Source organism: Schistosoma haematobium, chromosome 5 (assembly GCF_000699445.3).
Source record: "Schistosoma haematobium chromosome 5, whole genome shotgun sequence".
Lineage (NCBI taxonomy): Eukaryota > Metazoa > Platyhelminthes > Trematoda > Strigeidida > Schistosomatidae > Schistosoma > Schistosoma haematobium.
Window position 1 is genome coordinate 5,474,495 of NC_067200.1, and position 27,157 is coordinate 5,501,651.

General features: G+C 35.3%; 1 protein-coding gene across 2 annotated transcripts in view; it reads right to left on the reverse strand.

Moving 5' to 3' along the window:
- The window catches only part of MS3_00009023 (uncharacterized protein), a gene marked incomplete at its 3' end in the record, with an annotated part of 108,869 nt that overhangs the window by 27,490 nt on the left and 54,222 nt on the right, over positions 1 to 27,157 (reverse strand). Inside the window, exons 7-11 of one of the 2 annotated variants that reach the window (XM_051217363.1) lie at positions 24,734 to 24,783; positions 21,446 to 21,469; positions 12,877 to 19,924; positions 5,584 to 5,667; positions 2,310 to 2,699 (exon numbers count right to left, since the gene is read on the reverse strand). In XM_051217363.1, coding sequence (XP_051064751.1) covers positions 2,310 to 2,699; positions 5,584 to 5,667; positions 12,877 to 14,469 — 2,067 coding nt within the window. In that variant the 5' untranslated portion in view covers positions 14,470 to 19,924; positions 21,446 to 21,469; positions 24,734 to 24,783. Of the gene's footprint in view, positions 1 to 2,309; positions 2,700 to 5,416; positions 8,954 to 12,876; positions 19,925 to 21,445; positions 21,470 to 24,733; positions 24,784 to 27,157 lie in introns of those variants that run through there. The other variant, XM_051217364.1, reaches the window with a different exon arrangement.

Genomic DNA, 27,157 nt, shown 5'->3' on the forward strand with positions numbered 1-27,157 from the left:
TACTGAATAGCAATTTTTCTAAGGTATTAATCATTTTACCATCAAGTATGTACAATTAATAATCGTAATAATGCAATAATAATAATGATAATGTATCTGTTGAAGGGAAGCCTAATGGAATACAAGAGTGTGTTTCACTTTTAGAATTCCAATGAATTTCATAATACATACAACTAAGCTACCCAATAACATTTATATACACACATATGCCTAAGCATAAATAGTTCACAATAGAAGAGAGAAATGAATGAAACAAGAAGAGAAAAAGAAAACAAGAAAAGAAAAGAAAAGAAACGAAAAAAAGCCCAAATGAAACAGGTGAAACTATGATTAGAATTATTCATAGTTGAATATATGCGTTGGTTGGCCTATTTATTGATTCAAAGAGATGATTAATTAATCAACAATGTTTAACGAATTAATCTAGATAAGGTCAACTAACAAATACATTTATGATAATAATAATAATAATAATAATAATAATAATAATAATAATAAGGGTTTAACGGAAGGTGTTTTATGAACATTTATTCAATATGTAGATTGTATTTATCATAGATTGATTTCGTTGATTCGAAACCATTAGTAACAGTCTACGATGAGAGAGAACAAACCAACCTCCAGTTGAGGAGGAAATCAGGAAAAGACATTGGAAGTGGATATGATATGACATTACGGAAATTATCAAAATACATCAAGAAGTTAGCCCTAACTTGGACTTCTGGAGGGAAATGGAAAAGCGGAAGGTCGAAGAACACACCATGTCGGGAATTGGAAGTAGACATGAAAAGTATTAATAGCAACTTGAAAGAACTGGAAAAGATTGTTCAGGATAGTGTTGAATGGAGAATGCTAATGGATGATCTATGCCTCTTCACAAGAGGTAAAAAGTGCAAGTTTTCAGTTGAGTTACCATTGAAAGTTCGGGTGAATCACTAGATAGCTGTTTCCTTCTAATTTGGAACTCTTCAAGGAGTGATCATTGACGGCTTCATCGGCGATAGAATGCAAGACCTTAAAGTCTCGATGCTAGCAAGTGATGTGTTACTTTTAATTCGACAATTTTCACAATTCCTTATGTAGAAACATTTCATGTGATTATAGGTGACTAACTTCTAGAAGTAATTCCTGAAGTTCTGTTGCGAAGATAGGACCAATGGAGTTTAGCCACACTAAGCATTAGATGGATATCAACAACAACGAACGATGGTCGAATGCTATCTGAGCGATCTAAAAGTTAGGTGCTTATCACAAAGCCTGAAAATCCTGGGTTCAACCCCTAGATGGTACTGTAGACACACACTAGTGAGGAGTTTCATACTAGGAGGAAACATATTTAGTAGTTCGTAGTTTTTAACAGTTATCAAAATACAGTTAAGCCATGATCCTTTGATAGATTACATATTAGGACGAAAAACTTGACTAGTGCTTCAATAGTTTTATTGAGTTAAATCTATAATGTAAAGTAACGAAAGTATCAATTCATTTAGTATTGTGTTATTTGAATCTTCCGATTGATGTTTAGGACTGCAATTGATCAGTCTCTCTCTTATTGGCATATGTGCATTCTGTGCGGATTGGCTCAATATTACCATTAAGTTATAAGCATTAGGTTCGAGTCCTAATGTAATCAACAATATTAGGATATGACAGGTACATCCAGCTGTTATGATTCCCGAGTAGGATGAAATAGGCGTTTAGATGGTGATTGGAGGGAACCCTGGACCCGGTTTTTGTGCTATTTAGCACTCATCTCCAAGGTATACCTGTAATCTTGAGGGAACTGGTGCCCCTTGACATATTCGATCCAGTGTCACCCAGACTCACAGTCAGAGAAGTTACCACTAGGCTATCCGGGCCGTGACCGACCTCCTGTAGGACTGTGATGTAATCACAATTGATTGATCACTAGGTGGTGATCAATTTCATGTGTATCAAGTATTTCTTAGTTGAGATCGAATGCTATCGACCAAGTTTCAATGTGGTCACTAGTCTAAATGACTCGACATTGCATGCACTATGTTGAGATTAGATGGTGGCTGTAGGTAGTCGACAGGAACAGACAAGTGGCCACATTGCAACTTGGTTGATAGCATTTGATCTGCACTAAGAAAGATTTGACAAACTTGACATTGATCACCACCCAGTGATCAATCAATTGTGATGAAATAAGCGTCTTGGATTCTACCACTAATCACAAATGAACTAAACAAAAACACTATAGTTCATAAGTTTACACAGTTTCATTAACAATTGTATACAAGACAAACTATCTAAAAAATATATATATATATACCAAGATTTCTTACCCATCCATTTTTCTTCACATTAGTTCCTGAAGATTTACAACCGGATGTGGTAGATGATACTTTATCAATTGAATTATCCATTTGTAATTGTTGACTATCTACATCAGTAAGACTTGCATTTGAAATTGTTAAACATGAATTAATATGTGCTTGTTCATTCTCATTATTAATACCAGTATTGGAACTAGCATTAGTAGTAATAATAGTAGTGGTAGAAGTAGAAGTAGTAGTAGTAGAAATACATGAGTTTTCTTGTTGTTTCAATGTATCATTAGTAAATGATCTATTCAATTCACAAGGTCGATTAATTGGTGGTTTTTTTAATAGTCCTAATTCTGTTTGACTACGTAATGCATCAATTGTTGCTCTTAATTCATGTAGTTCTGAATCCTTTCGAAGAAAAAATAATGCAAAAAAATTATATATTTATATATACTAAATTACAGTAATTGTATAACTTGATACAATAGTGAATTAATTCAAGTTACTTTGTATTACAATATCGGGATCCCATTCAAACGTCTTCCTAACGTACATATACCGTCATCGATGCTATGGCCTTGGATTACTTACTTACTTACCTATACCTGTTACTACCAATGGAGTATAGGGCCCCGACCAGCATTCTCCAACTCACTCTGTCCTGGGTCTTCCTGTACAGTCATGTCCTATTGTCTATGATTGGCTTTCATTGATTAATTGTGTATGATAATCACATGAACTAGCGCACATTCATTAAATGTTTACAAACTATTGAAAAATTAATATCTTTTTGTATTGGTTGTTTGAATCTTTCCAATGATCAGTCTCTCTTATTGGCATATGTTCATCATAAGTGGATTGCGTCGATATTGCCGTAAATCACAATCGTAATAAGCGTAGAGATGGATGGTGGCTAACAGTGGAATCTAGTACAGGCGTTTCGTTCTATTTCAAACTCGTCAGCTGGATGTGCCTGCATCCCAGCGTTGATGTTCAATCCAGGACTCTAACACAGTACCGTTTACTTTAAACCCCATCACGTTATTCCGTTAGCTACTGGGTCCAGATAGCCATTAGATTGTGCCAATGGGTAAATTATAATTCATTCGTATTACTTACTTAAAGCACTGGATGGTCGGTTCGTCCTAGTGTAGTGAATGAGAACACCAATGGGGACAACCAAATGTATTTTGATACAAAATTACAGAATCTCATAGTAAAATCTGAGACTCATACAGTAAATTCTTCATTTTCAAAATATCCATCAACTGTCTAAAACTTTGTTATTCCTTCGCTTCTACACCAGTCACTCTCTTCTCGTTCTCTTTTCTCTAATCTTCTTAACTTTCTACCGCCAGACATTTTACTTTAAGTTGATGATACATACTACTTATATCTGTCGACATCAGCAGAACATACCACACTAGTATGGGACTCCTCAGCAGTGCACATCCACAATCCTACACGCGGGATCCTCATTCTGTTTAGTATTTTATGTTATTGTATTCCAATATCAAAGTCATTAGTAGATAAACCGTTTTTGAATACTAAACTTTTCCCGAATTCCTGTTTTTTTTCTTCTCTTGATTATTTGGAAGATTATGACTATGCGGTAATTATTTGCCGGACACTGTCGAGTAAAAAGAACCTATCCCACATTAGAAGATAGTTTTTTAATGTTTCATCATTAGGAATAATTGTAAGCTATCTTCAATATAGAACAGCTTCAAATTAGAATGGAAAAGTAGGGGTTAAATTCATTGTAATTTTGTTTTAATGAACTGCCAACTGACAACAATTTCATCTTCAAGTGTAAATGATCTTTAAATTCAGATAAACATTAGTTGTTGAATAGTAGATGAATAAGGATGATGGTGATGATGTTGATATCCCTAACAATAGCTGCATGTTTAACACGGTAATCTGGCTTGCCTATTGTGATGACGGAATCGAGCTATCATGGTCAGAATATCTATTTCTTCAGGTTCTACCATATTAGGTAGGTCAGCTGAAGAATAATAAGACTGAAGGCTGCAACTTGAAATCTTAGAGCAAAGTCATACCGCTATCTGTATGGAGGTGTAATGGTAGTAAGGTATTACTCTCAGACAATTATAATTTGCAGTCATGCTGACTTCCAACAACAAGAGTAATTGGTCGGGAATAAAACTATCACACTTTACCTTATTCTATAGGCTTTTGTTTTCTGGAGTAAGGCCCCTAACGTACAGCGTTAACACATCAAGATCTGTCCACAAAAAGTCATTCATGAGTGATTTCAGATAAATGTTCCTTGAGGTCTACAGTTACATTCCTAAATTGACATGACCATCTTCAACCTAGTTTCTTCTTCAGGTCTCTCAAGAAGCAGCCTCCCTCCTCAGTGTGTCCAACTGGGAAGTGACAGCTCCTCTTATGCATTTTAAGTTACTCGAGATGTTCATAACAATGGGATAAATGGAAAATATATAGAGTGACACTGATCGAAAAGACAATAAGCAAGTTGGATTAAATCGATTATTTATAGGAGTTTGTATTATTTAATCAGTCTACCTATTGAGAACTGAAACTAATCAATCTCTATTGTCATCTTGAGTGAATCACTTCAATATCATAGTTTGACTACATGATTATTTTTAGTTAGATTGAATTTCAGCTAACAACGCAATTCAAGAGGCCACATTTTACCGTATAAAAGACTTGTTAGGTACATCTAGATGTGACAAGTAACAACTAGGAAGAAATGCATATATATTGTGTACTCTACTCTTAGTAACAATTTAATGTTACTAAACCAGCTATTCACTATGTGTTATTTACTTGTATCTCCCCCATTGTTATTTAGAACTGTAATTGATCAATCTCTCCTATTGACATATGTGCATCCTGTGCAGACTGCCTCGATATAGCCTTAAGTCACAAGCATTATAAACAAAGATGGATAGTGGCTAGCAGTGGAATCCAAGACGTATATTTCGTCCTATTCAACTTTGAGATGCAAGTACATCCAGCTGACGAGTCCCAAATAGGACGAAACGCGTGTCCTAGATTCCACTGCTAGCCACTACCCATCTTTGCTTATAAACTAACTATGTTTAGAATCTGCTTTTTCTATAACAACTTACCGGTTCACATTCAAGTAGAGATAATATCCGGTTAATCAATCAATCAGTTTATTACAAACTCATTCATTCATTATTACACATAAAGTTGTTACAAGAATCCAAATTAATCAGTTTACATCGTAAGGATTTATTAGTCAAAAGAAACAACATGAAATTACATCGCTTACTTTCCTTGTTGTGGTATTTGATAAATTCTGTAGTCGTTGTGACATATTGTTTAAACTTTGTTCAAAAGCTGAGACAACATGAGCCTAGAATCGAATGAAATAACCATTAAAATAAATAATTAAATAAATTGATGTTTTAATTGAATCACACTTAAGTTGATAGTTGTCAACGGAGTTGAAGTGAAGATACACAAAGGGATGAAGGGCAGTGATAGGAAGAAATATGATGTCATAGGTAATAAATTCACAATGTATGGCTGAAGCTTAGTGATTGATACATATCAGTTTCATGCTTCTCTATTGGTTTTAATAATAAAAGGATGATCATTAATCGCATAAACGTTTTTCGGTCTCTATGATTGATTACATTGGCTACCCTATAGCTTTACTCATATACACATGACTTATTCAGGAATAACAGTCGTTAATAGTTAAAACAAAAGACGTACTTCATATTCTCAAATTCCCATATATTTGATGTATAGCTAGCATTGAGTATAGAAACAAAAGATATTGGGTTGAAGTGTCAGTGCGAACATCAACAATGAGATGTAGCAACAGGTACATCCAGTCGATAAGTGCCGAATAGGAAGAGATGAGGATCCTGTAATACACTGCTAGACACTTACCAGCTACAAAAAAAAACTTGTAATGTAATGCGATATTGAGTCAGTGTAATCATCCCTAAACAGCAAAATTACACACCTTTACTAATGCACTTTTTTATTCTTAATTGAAAAATGAATATAGAACAGTACATGTCAAAGTTTGATCGACTTAAAATGGAATGATAAAAGTTATCAGTTAAATTGTTTATAGACAGATAGATTATTCACTTGGTGTTGTTTCATTTGTTTATTTCCATTGTTATTTAGGACTGTATTTCGATCAGTCTCTTGTTGGCATATGTAAATCCTGTGCGTATTGCCTCGATATAGCCTTAAGTCACAAGCATTATAAGCAAAGATGGATAGTGGTTAGCAGTGGAATCCAGGACGCGCGTTTCATTCTATTTCGAAATCGTCAGCTGGATGTATCTGCATTCGAGAGTTGCACATATGCCAACAAAAGACTGATCAGTTGCAGTACTAAATAACAATGGGAAGATACAAGTAAAACAACAACAAAAGAATTTAAATTTCAACCCATGACAGAAGCAGATGGTTACCAGGACTCAGTAGCTAAGTGGATAACGCGATAGCGCTTGAAGCGAACGGTACTGGGTTGGAGTCCTGGAGCGAACATCAACTCTAGAATGCAGGTACGCCCAGCTGACGAGTCCCACATAGGACGAAATGCGCTAGCCATTATCCACCTTTGCTTACAAATAGATAATGTTAATTCGAATGAAAGAATCAAGTAGATTGTTGTTTTTTTTCTTTCAAATGAGATACATACTCATTAAGTGAATTTCTTCTAACATTTCTTAAAAAAGTATGAAGATTATATATATTTATATATCAGTTTAGGGCTATGGAGATTGTTGAGTTCCATTGAAATCATGAACCGATCAATGTTAGATCAGTATTGAAAACCTAGAATCGCTAGATAATCGTTTCATCATAGCACACAATCTCCTCATAAAAGGGAACATAAAGTCATGATCTTTAAGTCTAGCACGTGAACGCTTAACTTTTAGACAACTCATCCGGCATCTATTGATGTTTATGTCTAACTTTAATTAATGCATCATCTTGCGCAACCCTTCATCTATTGTCTGAGATGTATATCTATCTTATATCTGACACAGGTTAGCTCCATTAATCATGACTTCTCATTAGAATCCCAGGAGTTACATCTCAGAGCTAGTCATCAGTGAATATATGATAATTATCAGTATAAGGTTGTAAAGATAGTTGAGTGTCACTGAAACCATGAACTCATCTCTCTCTCTATGTATATATATATAATGTACTCTCTTGTTCTGTTGTGTTGTCTATACTTTCACTATTTCCTTCCATCCAATACACACTGAATACCTCTCTCTCATTCTCTCCTTCACTTTCATACTTCTTTCGCGTATCATTTCTTTTAGCTTACTTCAAATGTCTGCTTTTTTAATTATGTCTTTGGAAAAATGTAGGAAAAGGAAGAACTTTTTCACGTCACTGCAAGTCTTTTTCATTGAAAAAAAAGCGAAAGGAAGAAAAGAAAAAAGAAAACTGTCACTGTATAGTTGAATGTGTGTTTCAATGGTTAAGTTTAATTAAATAACATTTGTTTAATACAATAAGGTTAGTGCTGTATTTTTAGGGGAGACAAATGTTCATCTTTAGCGTGATTTTTTCTTAGACACATGGAATCTTCAAGACCAAACGAGAAGAGGATGACCAAAAAATACATCACGCCGAGAAATGGAGACAGACATGAGAAAAATGAATAACGATTGGATAGATTTAGAAAAGAAGGCACAGGACGGAGTAGGGTGGAGAATGGCGGTTGGCGGCCTATGCTCCATTGGGAGTAACAGGCGTAGGTAAGTAAGTAAGTAAGTGATATTCATCTTGAATATACAAGTAAGCTATAGACTGTATTCGCCGCTGATTGATCTTACTTAAGGTATCATTTTGAATGTCAGTAGGAAATGGACAAATATTTCGCCCTAGAATAAGGTCTTTCTCCATTGATTAGCTACCATATGACCAGAGAAAAAGCACAAGAAAGTGAGTTCTTGTGGAGAGTGCCTCATCATTATAAACAATTTGTCAGTATCTGATGGTATAATTCCAACGTCAGTCAGTTTATAGTATAGTGCCATGACTATTCAATTTTAACGGTGACAAATATTTTACTCACAATATATTTTAACTCCATCAGATAGGATTTCTTACTTTAACTTGAGGAACACATCGGCTGACTGGTATAGTTGACCAGTATAGGATTTAAAGATCTAGAGACTAAGCATTCACACACGAAACCGAATGTCCTGAGTTTGCTTTTTGCATACGGAATTATGAATGCCCATTGCAGAGAAGTTCCGTGCTAGGACAAAGCGGTTGATTTGCAATATATTGATCTTTTGTTGACATCTCGTCAATTATTCACTGACACATAACATTAAGGCATGATTATCAAACTTACGGATTGCCATCTAAATCAATCTCAACAACATTAAATTTACCTTAATCATTCACTTCTTAAAACAATCTACAATAAATCTATCATTTAGGAAAAAATAGTTCCGTAATTTATTTTGATTACCCTGAGAACATCAAACATAAGGCGAGGCTCATTGTTGTTAGTCAATGCGATAATGACTTAAGGACAATGAGCCTTTTGTCATTTTAACGACTGTGCATTGTTCAAAATAATATCAGATACATATTGGAAATAAATTGAATAAATATGTCTGCAGAATATAAACTTGGCGCTATATATATATATATATATATATATATATATATATATATATATATCACATCTCGTGTTAAAATGACCAGTAAGGCAATGAATGGGAATAAAAGTAATGAGAAATCATGGTTGAACATTTAAAGTACCGTTTATTCAACTGATTACATACCACACGGTTGGAAGAGATGGAGTGAAGAGTGGTTAAAAGAAAAAGAATGTGTTTGACATACGATTTCGTCTTTATCCTGCTCCGTTCATTTTTAACAAGTTTAAATGTCATTCAGTGAATTTATATGCGTGTATAGTTTAGTGATGTTAACATATTGGTCATTATTATTAGAATGGGGATTTGTGGAGATTGAAGTGATTTTAATAGTTGAATTCATGAGTCTATCTAAGCTAGTCCACCATTCAAAACCTGAAAGCATCGGATGGCCGTTTCATCCTGGTATGTTGAATGCTGACTCAATGTTCTACAAGTCAAGCGTTCACGCATGAGACCGAAGGTCCTAGGTTCAAGTCACTCGTGTAGGATCTCGAATGCTTACTGCTGATGAGTCACACACTAGGACGAAACGGACGTCCAGTGCTTTCAGGATGGCCGTTTCGTTCTATTGCGGGACTCCTCAGCAGTGCGCATCCACGATCCCGCCTCGCCAGAATCGAACCCAGGACCTTTTTTATACAATAATTGAGGCGATCTTAACTATGACTAACTATAGCTCAAAATAATAGTCAATTAAAAGATGAAGATTATCAGAACTATGTGATAATTATTAGAGCAATACATTTCGAACAATCTGATCACACATAATATACTTGTTAAGAATATTTATATATTAAAAATAAAAGGCCAACTAGACTAGAAATGAGAGGGTGTGGGTAAGAAGAGACAAGGATTATAAAGAAAACAATAATGTGAAAACAATTTGAAACCACATCACTCTGGATAATCAACAGTATGCATCTACAACCCCGCGTGCTGAGGAGTCCCATACTAGGACGAAACGGCTGTCTAGTCTTTCCAGGTTTTAACTAGTGATCTGGTTTAAATCGGTTCATGAATTTAACTATTATAAATTATCAGTATGGGGGTTGTGGAGATTGTTAAGTTTTTGGTTGAGATCATGAATCAATTGATGTTAGACCACCGTTGGAAACCTGGAAGCACTGGACGGCCGTTCCGTCCTAGTATGGGACTCCTCAGCAGTGCGCATCCACGATCCCGCACCCGCGGGATTCGAACCCAGGACCTACTGGCTTCGCGCCTGAGCACTTAACCATTAGTTAAGTGCTCAGGCGCGAAGCCAGTAGGTCCTGGGTTCGAATCCTATTAAAAATTAATTATTTATTACATATTGGGGACTAGTCTTGATCAACATAGAATCTGATACACGTTTGCCCAAATTCCCATATTCTATTGAAATGATATGATCAAATTAACCAGATAAATGATAAAAGAGTAAAAGTATTCATACTGGGAAGGAATGAACATTAAGAATATAGTTTAAGAGAACTGAATAGAAAGGTATACATGAAAGAATTCTGAAATTCAAGATCTAAAAGAAGATAAAAAATAATGAATAGATTTGTTCCATTTTAATTAGTTCCAATCCACATCATCTAACATCTCTAATCGCTAATCAAGATTCGTTTGATGACTTCAACCAGATAGGTTAGGTTATTCAATATGGTTCAGATCAAGTATCAATGACTTTGTGTACTAATATCACATATTAATTTGACTGTTCCCTATGTCTATTATTAAAATTAAACCCGTTTATTATAATGAAGAGAAGTCGAATGATTAGGACAATATTTGTGTTATAACTTGTTCCCTGTGTCCTATTAATTTATAATATAGTGTTACTGTTAATTAGAGAATAGTGAATTATCGACCGGATCAATGACGCATAAAACCTGTATGAGCAGTCTAGAGTATTTATCGGTCCTGCTTCTTGCCTAGCCCTGCCTGTTGAGTCCAGAATACCAATCTCAGCCTTCGTGATATCAGTCATGCATTTCAAACATACTGGGTTTATACACAAACCAAACGGACCACATTGTACCATAAAATGGAAAAGAGCATTTGTACAAGATTTAGCCAAAAAAGGCTGTGAATATGGGAGATTGTAAATGATAGACTAGGCAATCCAACTGCTAGTTAACTTAGCTGAGATGAGAAAATAACAACCGATTTTCCGGTTTTCCAAAGGAGCAATAAAAAGATTAGAGTGTTATAGAACAACTTGGCCAATAAGTAACACAATACCATTAATTGTAATTGTAGAGATTTCTTCTAAATTATTTACGACAGTCAGTCATATGACTTGCTCTTTAAATTATTAAGTGTATTAAATAATTAGAGGAGGTGAAATGTTAAGGGATTCACGATATTATGTGACAATCTTCCATTGACTGTGACGGATCATTGTCTTACATACTAGACATGGTTAAACTTCCAAATACTCCACTACGGCCAAGGGTGGGGCAAGTCAGCTCTCCCTCTCGAAATTCTCTCACATGGCCACGCGTATACAGCCACTGCCAGGAAAGTCCTACTCCTTACCTTCTCGTGGCAGGGGTGTTATTTACAAAATTGAGAGAACCAAAAGCGAATGTCCGATGATTTAACCGGTTTGGTGGATATAGAGTATCCACTTAGGGGGGTCGGAAAACCTTCATTCACTTGGGTTCCAGAATCCTGATGGAACAAATGGCGTGTGAACTAGTTATCGGTCACTGTCTACCATGGGATCGCATCTCCTGACGTTGCTCTACTGCCATGTGGATTAGACCTTTAGGTCGAAGACTCCGGATGTGGCCACCTGGGAAAACCACCTGCTTTGGTCTGGGTACCTGAGCAGTATCACAGCCTACACACAGATGAAGTAAGATTGTGTGTCGCATATGTATTGGGTGTCCCTTTGTACCAATACTTATGTGTTCAAATAAAAATAAATAAATAAACTTCACTGGTAACAGCTTCTCATTAGAACTCCAGGAATTACATCTAAAAATCAATCACAAATAAGTATACTTATTTTACTCATTTCACGTCAAAACCATCAGCAATCAAAGTGTTTCCTTACTCTATCCCGTTAGACGGGAAAGTCTTTATCCAGGAAACTTAAACGGACTACACATTTCTCTCTTTGGGATAAGTAACCATGTTATGGATATGAATTCAACTGATGAAATCATTCTTTAATCCAGATTTCGATAGAAAGTGTTCAGTTAATTTTTAGTAGCTGTAAGATTTACATTTCTATTCAGTTATATTACTGTATAATAATTTTCATCACGGATTAACATTAACTAGAGAAGACGAAACCCAGAGTATAGTAAGTCACTGTTTCATACTCATTTCAAATTTTTGCAACATCATATACTACTGATAATGTTTGATAACTGAATTCAGTAATCTATAAAAAACTCTCTGATTCGATAATGATATTATTTAGCCTACATTATTTGATGACATTCAAAGTGGATAGAATATACATTGAGGAAATCATTAAACTGAATCATGAGGCTAACCCTAACTTGGAATCCTGAATGGAAACAGAAAAGAAGAAGACCGAAGAACACATTACGTCGGGAAATAGAAGCAAGTATAAAAAGGATGAATAACAATTGGAAAGAGTTGGGAAGGATTATCTAGGACAGATTTGGATGGAGAGTGCTAGTGGGCGACCTATGCTCCTCCGTGAGAGGTTAATTCTTAGTACTCGTATTTAAATTCCATTAGTCAGTGTTTGTCAAATCTCTCAAACTAACTGTCAAACATCAAACCGCTAGGTGTAATGTAATCGTGAATCACTTAGACTAATAGCTACATTGTAGATGAATGATAGGTTATCGTATTTTATAGAACAGTAAGAGTAGTACTAAGGATACATGGTATAGTATAGTATAGTATAGTATAGATCATAAACAGACCCTTCGACTATTGACTGGTTTTTGACGCCTTATATTTGATAATATTGGTAAATCCCTATTATTATTCATATGTAGATCAGTAATTATTGATGTATATGTTGACCAAGTACCATTTTGTTCATATACATTTGAATGAGTTTTAGACAATTGAGAAGATCTTGTCAACATTTGTGGAATTGCAGTATACTGTTGTTGTTGTTGTTTTAATCTGATCATTTCATTTTCTAATTCATTATTATTATTATTATTATGCTGATAAGTAATTCCATATTGAGTATAACGTCTTCTTTCTATTGGTCGGATTCTATTCTTATGTAGTGTATTCGATTGAATTGGGGAAGTTATACTATTGAATGTTACATTACCAATAGGCAATGCACTTGTTGTTTTCGTTGGTAATAATGATGATGTCTTTGTAAAAGAATCGGATCGTTGAAAAGCTGATGAATATTGATGTTGACATTCACTGAAAGGTACTTGATAATAACAATATTGCAATGAATTATTATTTAGCTCTGTGACTGAACATTCCCTAGTAGTAACTAGATGATTCCCAATTGAATAGGTTTGATTCGGTTGATTAATTGATTTAAGTTGATCTAATGATTGTAAACTGATAGCAGATTGTATACTTAAATTACTATTTATAGAATATACAGGAGTTGAATAAGTATTTCGATGATTATTGACTAATAGATCATTCTCTATTTGTTTGTGATGTTCACAAGATTGTTTATATTGTTGATGAAGAGAATAATCTTCATCTTTCATAAGATATGATCTGTCTTGAATCATTTGATCATGATTTTTAGTCATTCGAATTGAAGTCATTGGATGATTGAATTTTTCATTTGTTATTGATTGTATAGGTTGATGAACTATTCTTCGACTTCTTAATGGTGACAATGTACTATTATTATTATTATTATTATTATTATTATTATTACAGGCTATAATTGATATCTTTGAATGATCTCTTCTTTGATGTTTTATTGAATTGTTAGATGAAACTGTTGACAAGTCAGATAAGATTGGTTGAGGGAATGTTGTTAATATAGAATTTCTTGTTGATAGATGGTTATCAGTAAACAATCGTGGTGAAGATGGAGGTGTTGAATTCGGTGATTGATTATTGATATTATTATTTCTATGAATGAATTGATCATTAGTATTACATAATAATAATAATGAATTACGATTGAATGGATTAGAACTTACACTACGTCGACGAATCATTAATCCGGTATTGTTTTTTGATTGAACATTTTGTGAACAATCATAATTTGGAATATTTGTTGGGACAATAACAATATTATCATTAAATGTTTTAGGTAATATAACGTTACTACTAATAGTACTATCATTGACACTATTATTATTATTACTAGAAGTAATAATAGTAGTATCGTTATTAGTAGTATTTATAGTGTTGATAGGAGCAGTAGTCGTTACTGTTGTTGTTGTTGTTGTCGTTGTCGTTGTTATCGTTGTATTATTCATACTCCATATAAGTGAACGACGACGTACACGTGGATCTAATGGTTCTGAGGTAACTGATGTCAGTGAATAAAAATTCGGATATAGAGCATCCATTATTCCCTTATTTATTTATTTTAGAAGAGAATGGAGTAATATAATCCAAGTGGAAGAAAAAGCTTATAGTTTAGGTAAGTAATCATATAAGTAGTATTATTCCATAGAGTAAAATAAACTTTCAACTATGTGTTCCATCCATTGAAGCTATACAAGATCATTTGAATGTTGAATATGATATTTTTTAAAAGAAGAATTTACTGTAGAATAGTCTGTAAGTATATGTACATATGTACATTAATTCGTTAATACACAATTATATAGACTATTCGATACTGAAGAATATCAGCGTGTGTGTATGTGTATGTATACGTACCTATTCAGGCATCATAATGATGATGATGATGATGATGATGATCAGAAATAGAATCCTAGTTGCTGACTATTCAACTGTTAAACATTATAAAACTTCAAAGAATATATAGATACACATAAAATGCACATATGTATCCGACCTAGAGACATATAAGCACATTTGAATGATTCAATTGGAAATGTTCGATGTTATTCTACTAATTTAAAACCATCCCTTCGGATATCTATGTACATGTCTACGATGTTCATTTTTACAATGATAGACATAATCATATATATACATAGACAATGCTAATAACACATAGCCATAGGAACAAAGGAATCTTTACTATGTTTTTTAAGAAACGATTTAAGAAAACTGGGATCATGCACCATTGTATTACACTTTATAAACGTGCGTGCATACACACACACACACCCATACACCCCCATTCTTCTTATTGATCGGTTCTTGAGGAATGTGAAGTGTATTTATAGTTTGAAAGTTAAAACGAATTGGAAATATCTATTCGACAATTTAATTTTCAAGCAAACAACCAAACAAACAAGTGTCCATAAAGCAGCAATGTATGTGTGCGTGTGTGTATATACGGGCACATTCACTACAGTTACTACAATTTACCGGTAGTGAATCGGTTTTGTTTTTCGATATATATATATATATATATATATATATATACACGTATGCCTACTTATGTAATACTGTATCGATCGAATTAATAGGTTATTTTAATTTTTTGTTGCTATCGCAGCATTTACACTCTTAGGAAACATATTCTCATGACTGTTCATCATGATGAGTATGAAAAAAGATGTATGTATTCAGTGCGTATAGAATTATGCAATTGTGTACTATTATTTGTTTAAAGAAAAACCTTTTATTGACTTGTAATACTCCGGTAATCACCTATCTGAAGTTTGTGCTGATGATGTCATTCAGAAGAACGATGAAAGCTCCACAACCAAACCATCCAGCTCAGAGAACAAAACTCCACCAAAACCTATTATGAAATCTAACATTTATATTATGTTCATAATTAGAGAGGGGTTTTGTAGAAATTATAGTAATTTAATAGTTAAATTCATGAGACAAGTGAAGCTAGACCACCATGGAAAACTTGGAAGCACTGGACGGCGGATTCTCCCTAGTATGGGACACCTTAACAGTGCTCACCCATCCTCCCAGCGAGATTCAAACACGGGACATATCAGTCTCGCGCGTGAGTGCTTAACTACTAAATCACTGAAACGGGATGGTGGACGTGCACTACTGAGGAGTTTCATATTAGGATGAAACGGCCATCCAGTGCTTCCAGGTTCTCCATGGTGATCTAGCTTCAATTGACTCATGATCTTAATTATCAAAATTATTACAGTCTCCATAAAACTCCTTCTGATACTAATCAACAAATGCTCTCTAGTGACTGACTTCAAGATGTATTTCCTGGAGTTCTAGTAAAAAGCAGTGACCAGTGGAGTTCAGCCGGGTCTGTTGTGAGATAGTAACTCACTGATGACAGTGGTGGATGTGTCGCTAAATTTCATGGATTAATTGAAGTTAGATATTAACACCGTTGGATGCTAGCCAGCTGAGTGGTCTAGTGGTTAAGCGCTCATGCGTGAGACCAGTAGGTCTTGGGTTCGGATCCCACGAGACGGGGTCATGGATGCGCACTGCTAAGGATTCCCACAATAGGACGAAACAGCCGTCCAGTGCATATACATGTATTCACTGACATAAAGAAAACTAATGAATACACTTATTGAAAACTGTTCCCTCTCTCTCTCTCTCTCGCTTTAATCAGAGGTGTATATGGATGCGAAGGGAACACTCAAACAGTGTATGTAAATGTTTGTGTATGTGTGTTAGGGGGGAGTTTTAAATGGAAAATTATTAAATATTCATTCTTTCCATGTGAGATATGTACGCTTATTATTATTAATGTTGATGAAGAGATTAAGGTTATGTTGGGATGCCTTGAAAACCTCTCGAATGTATTTCTTGTTTTCTGCATTAATATCTATTTACTCTTTGTATAGATATGCCAAAAATATCATGAAAATGTCAATAAATATTATATAGGAAAACATAAATGTTAACAAAATCATTATAAGGAATAAAACCTTTTTAAAGTTTATTTATTCAAGTATGTTGCCAACATGTTACTACTTGCTGTGAATAACATTAAGGATAATTAATTGATCAGTGGGTGGTGATCAATGTCATGTATGTCAGTTCTTTCTTAGTGCAGATTGAATCCTATCGATCAAGTTGCAATGTGGCCACCAGTCTAGGTGACTCGATATTGGATGCACTATGCTGAGATAAGATGGTGGTTGGAGGTACACCTTGTTGACGGGTGCCATGCAGGTCCAGGGTTTCCTGTTAACTATCTCCAACCACCATCTTATAACATTAAGCAAATATTACTTAGAATAAAATGAAAATTCATTGGAATGTTATAATTTCACTAACGCATTTATAAATGTAAATTATCATTATTGATGAAGTTTAATAGTTGAATGCATATTTGTCAGAAGGCCGCGTTAAGACCTACATTTCATCCAGCTTGATATTTAATACGAATAAAGTCTACACTTACATTCATGAAAGAACTGATACGAACCACCCTGTGAGATTTGAACTAACCATATTCATAAATGTTAATAATCAGTTATTCATACTGTAATTGACTTTTAATTTAGGGATGAGATTTAAACATATTGGGTAGTAACCAATTGAATTTTTTACTTAGTGATTGATTAACTGATACTAACTAGAATGGAACTTAGGCCATCTATTCAACCGGCCTCTTATTAGTTGCCTCCAACTATCTAACACTGTACATTTGATCACGTTGTCATATATTATCATCTGATTGATAAAATTTATAGTTTACACCATTAGAGATAAGACATACTTCAAATACTTTTAGATGGTGGAGATTTGTAACTGAGGTCAGTCAATCAGCTACAACGTACAACCAGGCACATATGTACATCGGTCCAAGTTGCCATACCTCATTAGCACAACAAGATGAAGAGCAAATTCATAGAAGTAGTTAACTCATTGGTGGTAATATATAGAAGAAAGATTGCACATAAGGATATGGTACAGGAAGAAAGAATTAATTCGCAGAAAGAAAGATATGAAGTGGTTTTAATAAAGTTTTGTTCTCTGATTTGGATGGTTTGGTCGTGGACGTCATCAGCGCAAACATCAGGTTAGAGTTTGTGCTGATGACGTCCACGACCAAACCATCCAAATCAGAGAACAAAACTTTATTAAAACCACTTCATATATTGATCATTATAACTGTTATCATTAGTACTAATTGACTTCGCTCCTATGAAACTATTAGTAAAAATAAGATATTTTGATTCATTTCACATGGAATTGAACACAATAATATTAGAGAAACTTCAAAACTATTAAAATGATCTATGATAGCTTCATGAATGCGATAAAATGTTAAACACCTTGGATACATTCTATCAAACTATAAATATCAATAATATTTACATTGTAATTGGTTCAATTCATAAATCTACATGAAATAACGGTGAGATTATAATTTATGGACGACCTTTGAGTGATGCTAGACTGACCTTGAGAGGGTTCACCTAATAACCAGGATCAAATGAGGGTTGTAAACCTGTGTGAAGAATTAGAACTATGATTTACAGTATGATGGTTAAGATTAGTAATTAGATTAAGGATTTTCATCACGAACGGACATCAGCTATATTGTCAAAACCCTATTCCACTGATTGAAATCATCAGTCAATTGAAGCTAGACCACCATGGAAAACCTGCAAGAACTGGACGGCCGTTTCGTCCTAGAATCGGACTCCTCAGCAGTGCGCACCCACGATCCCGCCACCCCAAGAAATTCGAACACAGGACCTGCTAGTTTCGCGCGCGAGCACTTAACCATTAGACCACTGAGCCGGCATCCAACGGTGTTAATGTCTAACTTCAACCAATCCACGAAGTTGCGCCACTGTACACCATTGTCTTCAGTGAGTTGATATCTCACAACAGATCTGGTTGAACTCCATTGGTAACGGCTTCTCACTAAAACTCCAGGATTATTTCTTGAAGTCAGTCACTAGTGAGCAGTTGATTATTACCAGTGGTCTAATGGTTAAGCGGTCACACGTGAGAGTGATGCGTCCTGGGTTCAAATCTCACGAGCGGCGGGATCGTCGATGCGCACTGTTGAGGAGTCCCATTCTGAGACGAAACGGCCGTCCGGTGCTTCCAGGTTTTCCATGGTGGTCTAGCTTCAATTGTCTCATGAATTCAACCATTAAATTACTATAATATCTACAAAACCCCTTTCTTAATTTAAATAAAATTGTTCTGTTGCAATTACGATTTCTTTGAATAACACGTTTATTCAATGAAGTCCTAATTTCTCACTTTAGTCTCTCATCAGTCAAGTGGACGTACAATTCTAGTCATAATGTAGCGAACGAGAACACAAGTTGGTACAATCGAACGTATGTGAACACGAAATTACGGAATCTCTTAGTAAAATCAAAGAACCATACAGTGAAGACTTCATTTGCAAAATATCTATCAATCGTCTCAGATTTCATTGTTCCTGCATTACCATACCAGTTGCTTTTTGTTCATGTTCTTTTCTTCTCGATCTTCTTGACCTTCTGCTGCCAGACATTCTATTCTTGACTAGCGTTATATACTACTTATGTTGATATAAGTAGTACACATCACAATTGTATGTATCATGTATTAGTTATCAGGTTTGTCTAGTTTACGTAAATCTTGTCTCATATTCGTAAAGGAAACAAAATCTCTTAATCATTCATAATTTAGAATAATCTCAAATTAGGACATTAGATTAATGTTGAAATGGTGATTGTTTCATCTGTCGATAGTCATACTGAAATCGTTGGTCGCATTTATTATTAGAAAGAAAGGAGGAAAGAGAGAGAGAAAGAAGGAAGGAAAGCAGGAAAGTAGAAAGGAAGGAGAGAATGAAAGAAGAAATTTGACAGATTCATAGAAAGAAAGAAAGAAAATTTACCATGAACTTACATTCGTTGTTAATTGTGTTGTTAATTCACTAACTTTTTTCTCAGCTTGTTCAAGTTTACGTTTAAGTTTTTGTATCTATAACAAACAAACAAACAAAAATATTGACAAGAATTCCTTGGAAAATGTTATAGTGAAAGAAAAAGAAAGGTGACTTGAATTAGTAACGAAGGGCCAAGTGATATGTCTTACTACCGATAGACGTAAAATCTAAGCGGAATCTAAACAGAATAAACTTTACAATGTGTGATCTCTTAAATTCAATGTAATCAAACATATCAGTCTTCAATCATTGACTGATCATGGCTTACTTCCATCTGGTACACTAGTTCTCTATTCAACTTTGATGTAAGAAAAACCGTTGGATACGGAGTCAGTGGTTTAGAGGTTAAGCGTTCGAGCTCCAAATTCAAACTGCTTGATTTTGATTCCCTTTGATGAAGGGTCATGGATGTGCACAAAGTGATATATCTTACTACCGATACGTGTAAAATGTCTTCCGAGTTAGTTCCTATAACTCTAGACTACTTCTACATGTCAACTGGAACAATAAAGAGAAGGCAAGAATTACGTGTAAAAGCTTTAATTTATGGTTAGTTCATGTACAGAAAAAGCAAGGTTATGTATGGATTCCTCCATGAACTTGCGCTTCTGCAAATTTCCGGGACCATACTAACTATATCAATGGTATAGATAATTATCCAGTCAGAATTGTGATATGTGATTCTATTAAATAATGATTGGATAAAACATTTCCTGGAGCTTCTAGGCTTTTAGAGAATTTAATAAGAGACATTTTGGGACTTCTCCAACACTTTGAACCACGAAGCCATTGAAAACCTGTTTCTTTCTAGTATGAGACTTTTCAGCAGTGTGCACGCACAACCCCACCACTAAGGATCAAATCAAGGACACTTGAGTTTCATTATGAGCGTTTGCCTTTCAGATTATTGGCTAGGTACCTAATAGTTAGTATTATCTAAAGTCACTCAGTCTGTGATATTGCTCAACCATCGTTCAATGTCATTATTAAGTAAAATTTGAACTGCACTGGTCACAACGTCTCACAAAAACTTCAAGAAATACCTCTCGAAATCATTCACTATTGACTATAAGGACATTATAACTGTGGAATGCTGATAGTCCAACTAAGATCAATGCATGCTGTAAACCATAAAACCCAACACTTTCCATGAAATCCCTTTAAGACTAGGTCATTTAAACACTAGTTATTTTGTTGGATTAGTTGGCATGGCCTACTTCGATCTGGTACACTAGTTCTCTATTCAAGCTTGATGTAAGAAAAACCACTGGATGCGGAGTTAGTGTTTTAGAGGTTAACCGTTCGAGCTCCAAACTCAAACTGTTTGGTTTTGATTCCATTTGGTGAGGGATCGTGAATGTACACTGCTAAAGAGTCCAACATCAGGACGAAACGGACATCCACTGGCTTAGCTTAGATCGGTTCATGATTTTAATAAAATTTAACAATCTCTGCAACCTAATACTGATAATGAGCAAATCAAAGTTGTTATTGCAATAAAAGCAACAAATATATAAATATATTAATCAAGAAACATAACATAAAACTGAACTCACTTCTTCAGCTTGTTTTTCCTCTACCTAGAATAGATATTTGAAAAAGGGATACAATCAGGTTAATATATACATATCAAAAAATATATACTCACTATGACGGTGAATTGAAATCCACTTCAATATAACTTACAAATGTATACATAAAACACTGTTTTGATATAAGATCTTCAAAATGAACTGAATTCTATGGGTCCGATTGTTAAGGTAGAGGTGTGGCGTGTGCTACTTATATTGACATGAGTAGTAATATGATGTTAGTCGTGAACAGAGAGTCTGGCAGCAGAGAGACAAGAGGATCGAACAGTAAAGAATGAAAACAGGATACAATTTGTATGAAAATGCAAGAACTATGAAGTCTGAGTAATTTTGAGACGATTGGTGGACATTTTGTAAATTAAGCATTTACTAAACGTTTCTCAGATTTTATCGAGATGCTCTGTAATTTAGTACTCAAATACATTCGATTGCCCTACCCGTGTTCTTGTTCACTACAGAGGATCTGGTCGAACTCATTCGATTTGAAGTTTATCTTTATTAAGAACTCGTCATTCTATAGACACATGCAAAGATATACCACTGTAGATGATACTGTACTCATGACGTTCAAGTGTTTCAGAGAAAGTGTAATACTGTAGTGAACGAGAACACAAGTGGGGAATATAGATTTACAGAGTATTTTAGTAAAATCTGATAACCATACATTAAATACTTCATCTCAGACTTGACTTTTCCTTCTGCAAATGTCAATCAATTGTCTCAGACTTCATGGTTATTGAGATTTCACACTAATCATTCTTTGATCTTGTTCTCTTTTCTTTCATCTTCTTAACTTTTTACCTCCAAATATTTCACTTTAGACTGATTTTACATACTACTTATGTCTGTCGGGATCAGTAGCACACACTTATATATTTTATCAATTCATAGTTATTTGACAAAACGATCATTTTTGGTAAAGTTGAACTATATCACATATCACAACCTTTTAATAGAATTTCAGAAGATACTTTCTGAAACCTGATCAACCTATAAATGACTTTATTAGTGGATAAAACAGCTAACTAGGTAACTTAAAAGCTGAAGCTGAAGATAAAGTCTATGAACAACCTAAATCTTGTCAATCATAATGAACTAGTTTTGATAGTAGACAGTTGATTTTAATCTATCATTGAAAATCAGTCTCAAATGAATCATTTCTTCAATACGATATCAATAGTCAAGTAATATTGAGTAGTTATTCAGTAGTATAATTCATTTCTGGCAATTTATGACTGACTTCAAGAGATACTCTTGGAGTTTTAGTGAGAAGCCGTTACCAATGGAGTTCAACCAGATCTGTTGTGAGATGTCAACTCACTGAAGACAATGGTGTACAGTGGCGCAACTTCGTGGATTGGTTGAAGTTAGACATTAACACCGCTGGATGCTGGGCCGGCTTAGTGGTCTAGTTGGTCAAGCGCCTGGCGTGAGACTGATAGGTCCTGTGTTCAAATCTCGCGTGGGGTGCGGGATCGTGGATGCGCGCTATGAGGAGTCCCATGCCATGACGAAACGGCCGTCCAATGCTTCCAGGTTTTCCATGGTGGTCTGTCTTCAATTGAACCATGATTTCAATCAGTGAAATTTATGAAACGTTTAGAAACATCATGGAAGTAGCTTAACATTTACTGGATTGGATTTGTAAGTGTATATACTTTTTCTCAATTGATAACACAGAGTTTTAAATGGAAGTTAACTCATCCAGGTCTAAGTGTGTAACATCAATACTGTGATATAGGTGTGTCAAGCTAACAATTCTTAAATGAGACGAGATAATTGTGCTAAATTCCAATGCTAGTCAATTTACAAGTTTAATTAAATTAATGGGATTAGATTTTTAAAAAAACAGTAGACAATTACGCAATCGCCTTAATGCGATTTTTCTTTAAAAAGCGTTAAACTACTGAAATATATACAAGTAGTAGAGTGAGATCTGAAAATTAATGTAAATTCACTTGGTATTCTTTGCTTGAATCTTCCCATTGTGGTTTAAGATTGTAATTGATCAGTCTGTTATTGACATATGTGAATACTATGCATATTGCACCGATATTAATTCACAAGCTTTATAAGTAAATATGGATGAGTCCCGAATAGGACGAAACACACGTCCTGGATTCCAGTGCTAACCACTATCCATTTTTGTTTACTAATATATAGTTTTTTTTATTTTTACGAAAATTTTTATGTTGAAATGTTCATTGCAAAAACAAGCAAATACATATATTTATGTGTATGATTTGATCAGTCTTGTCATATAATATATGTCAGTCACTGGTATTCAGGACGGCATTCATGCCCATTTGAAAAGTTTTAGTCTATCTGAACTCCGAGGATAATGGGTTATTTTGTGAAAATAAAGAGACTGGGTTCATGTTTGATTGTAAATATCATCACTGGGATGGAGTTTTGAACAGATGATCAGTGTGAAATACAGCAAAATATGTATCCTAAACTCCCCTGTTGATCCATGATCCATTATCTGTATATAGCTAGTGACAGATTATTTATATCAAAGTACTTCTTTCAGAATGCACGTATTTCAACTAAAGTTGACCCAAATTCAACCCTATATATCAGCTGATCAATATTGTAGATCCCGTTATGATTATCAATGTCAACTGAACGGTTTAACAGTGAGTTATAGTTTTTTTTCACTTGAGTTTAATTTCAGTTTGTTAGTTATCATCAATTTTTCTGTAGACTATCAATTTAAGGGATTTATGGTACAGATGATTGTAGAGGTCGTTGAGTTTTGTCAATTTACATCATTTAATAACTTAAATCAGACAGTCAATGAAAGTTATAAAATATTTGACGACTGTTTGATCATATAGAAGGCTGTTTTTCAGCAGTGAACACCGACGACCGTACTACGGGTCGAACCTAGAACTTCCAGGTCCCTAAGGTGAATGCTTGGTAATCCATAGGAAAACACGGAGTACTGAATTACTGTTTTTTTGGGATGGGTTTCATTAGCAGTGTGTACGAACTTGTCAGGAATGAAAAAATAAGACACTTACACTGTGAAACCTGAAAATTTAAAGTTTTATATCTAATCTTAGTCCTGAGTGCACACTTTTGAGTAGTATCATACTAGCGCCCAACAAATATCTAAGTATTCCTTGACTTTTAACAGTTCATAATCCAGAGTTTCCCCAAGTTTATTGAACTCCACAGCTAGTTAGTCAGTTATCTTTTAAGTTCTATACCAAAAAGAAGTATAAAGAAAAGAAATAACCTTCTTACCGTAGATACACAAGATCCATTTGAAGTAAGCGATAGCCTTGAACCATTCACTAGTGAAAATCAAACGATAATGTAATATTGAATATAGTTTATAGATAAATGGGAAGTTAGTTTACAAAATAAAAACTCAAAAAGTACTGACAATGATAAGTGTGTGACACCAAATGCCCCGGTACGGTCGAGGGTGTGGGGAGTTAGCCACTGCCAGGGAAGTCCTACTCATTGCCTTCTCGTGGCGGGGGTGTTATTCACGAAATAAGAAGGACGAAAAGCGAATGTCCAGCACTTTAAGCGGGCTAGTGGACATGGAGGATCCACCTAGGGGGTTGAAAAACCCTGATTCTAATTGAGTGGTGCAAATGGACTCAAGGATCCTGAAAGAACAAATGGCGTATGAACCTATTATTGGTTACCGGCTACCATGGAACTCAATTTCCTGACGTTACTCCACTGTCTCGTGGATCAGATTTTAGGTCAAAGTCTCCGGGTGTGCCCCCCCCACAAGAAAATCACCTGCTTCGATCTGGGCGCCCGGGCAGTACTACAGCTCACACACAAATCAAGTGACTTTTGTGGCCCATATGTATTCGGGGCCCCTCTGTACCAATATTTATTTCCGTTTATCAGGAAGACAGGAACATTTTAGTGAGTTGACCACACACACACACACCTCACTTGATCGTTATTTATTTCGATAGAAGATTACATCATTCAATTTCTGCTACACAAATTTTACCTGAGATAAACAAACAGATTAGATGAATAAAAGTTTTATAGTTTAATCACTCGTTAATAATATTGAAATCCGGATATCAGACTTAATTATTATTTGATATTTCAATATTACTTATATACATCATCAACAGTTTGTACATGTCATAGATCGATTTCAGTTGAGGTGTTATCAGAAACCAAGGGACACTAGAAAGTTGTTACGTCCTAGTGTGAGACTTATCGGGAATCCTCACCAAAGATCCTGACAGAAATAGAACTTGACGTCTTCATATCTTACAATGGACGGTGAATTATCAAAAAACACTGTGTTGATTGATATAACTACAATAACACATATTTGGTGATGTACCGGTACAAATATTTAGAGATTATTATTGTCATTATGCTATGAGGAATTTTGATGTGTGGGCGTGAATGATAATGGTTGTCTGCTTAGTCAGACATGTAGGTAGTCTGACAGGTGTCAGATGAGTTATATATTCCCCTTATCCTTATTATTATTACGTCTGACTTATTATTGATTGTTCATTGTTGTTGGATTGTGTCGAGTTTTTAGTGTGGAAGTATATTCACGTTGTGGTCAGGCTAATCACATGTTTTTGATCTGAGCTGTGTTAAAGTCCTGTAGAATAGACCCTGGGAGGGAATTTAGTGTAGATAATCGTTGAAGGTAAATTAACGTCCCATACGTGGAAACCAAACCGTTATACATTAGACAAAGTAAAACCGAGCGTTATAACAAACTTTTCATGATCTGTATTTCTATCTAGGTGAGACTTTGTCAATACTGATTATCTATGACTTTATACATGACTGAAACAAGACCTTTGATAGGCTGAATAGATTCAAACATGTCAAATCCTAGTGAGAAATTGAAAAGACCTAATACTATCTCAAGACTACATGAAGACAAGCAAAAGTGTAAACGTAGACAATCTAATATGATTTAGGAAGTTATTTATTTACCCAAAGTCATGATTTTGATTTCCCCAACTGGGTCAATCATGATACACATTTATAAATTCAAGGGATTTGTACACTGAACTTTTAATAAATCAGAATGAAAATCAAAGTAATAGTAACTTCCAAGTCTAATTTATGGATTATTATCATATACATTCTTATTGTATAATTTCTGATTAACTATGTATATATTCACCAAACTGCATCACGAGACAAGAGCTAACTTAGAATCCTGAGAGTAAGCAGAAAAGAGGGTGGCCAGAGAATACATTACGTCGAGAAATAGATGCAGATATGAAGAAGGATGAATAACAATTGGAAAGACCTGGAAAGGATTACCCAGGACAGGGTTGGATGGAGAATGCTGGTCAGCGGCCTATGCTCCTCCACGAGGAGTAACAGGCGTGGCGGCAAGCGCGGCAAGCGCGCGCGCGCGCGCGCGCGCGCGCGCGCGCGCGCGCGCGCGCGCGCGCGCGCGCGCGCGCGCGCGCAAGCGCGGCGGCGCGCGCAAGGCAGCGCGCGCGCAGGCGCGCGCGCGCGCGAGGCGCGCGCGCGCGCGCGCGCGCGCAAGGCAAGTGCGGCGCGCGCGCGCGCGCGGCAAGCGCGCGCGCGCAAGCGCGGCGCAAGGCAAGCGCAAGCAAGCAAGGCAAGGGCAAGGCAAGCAAGAAGCGAAGTAAACATGTATACATTCCATGTATCACACTCTTTCGGTTAACCCATAAACTA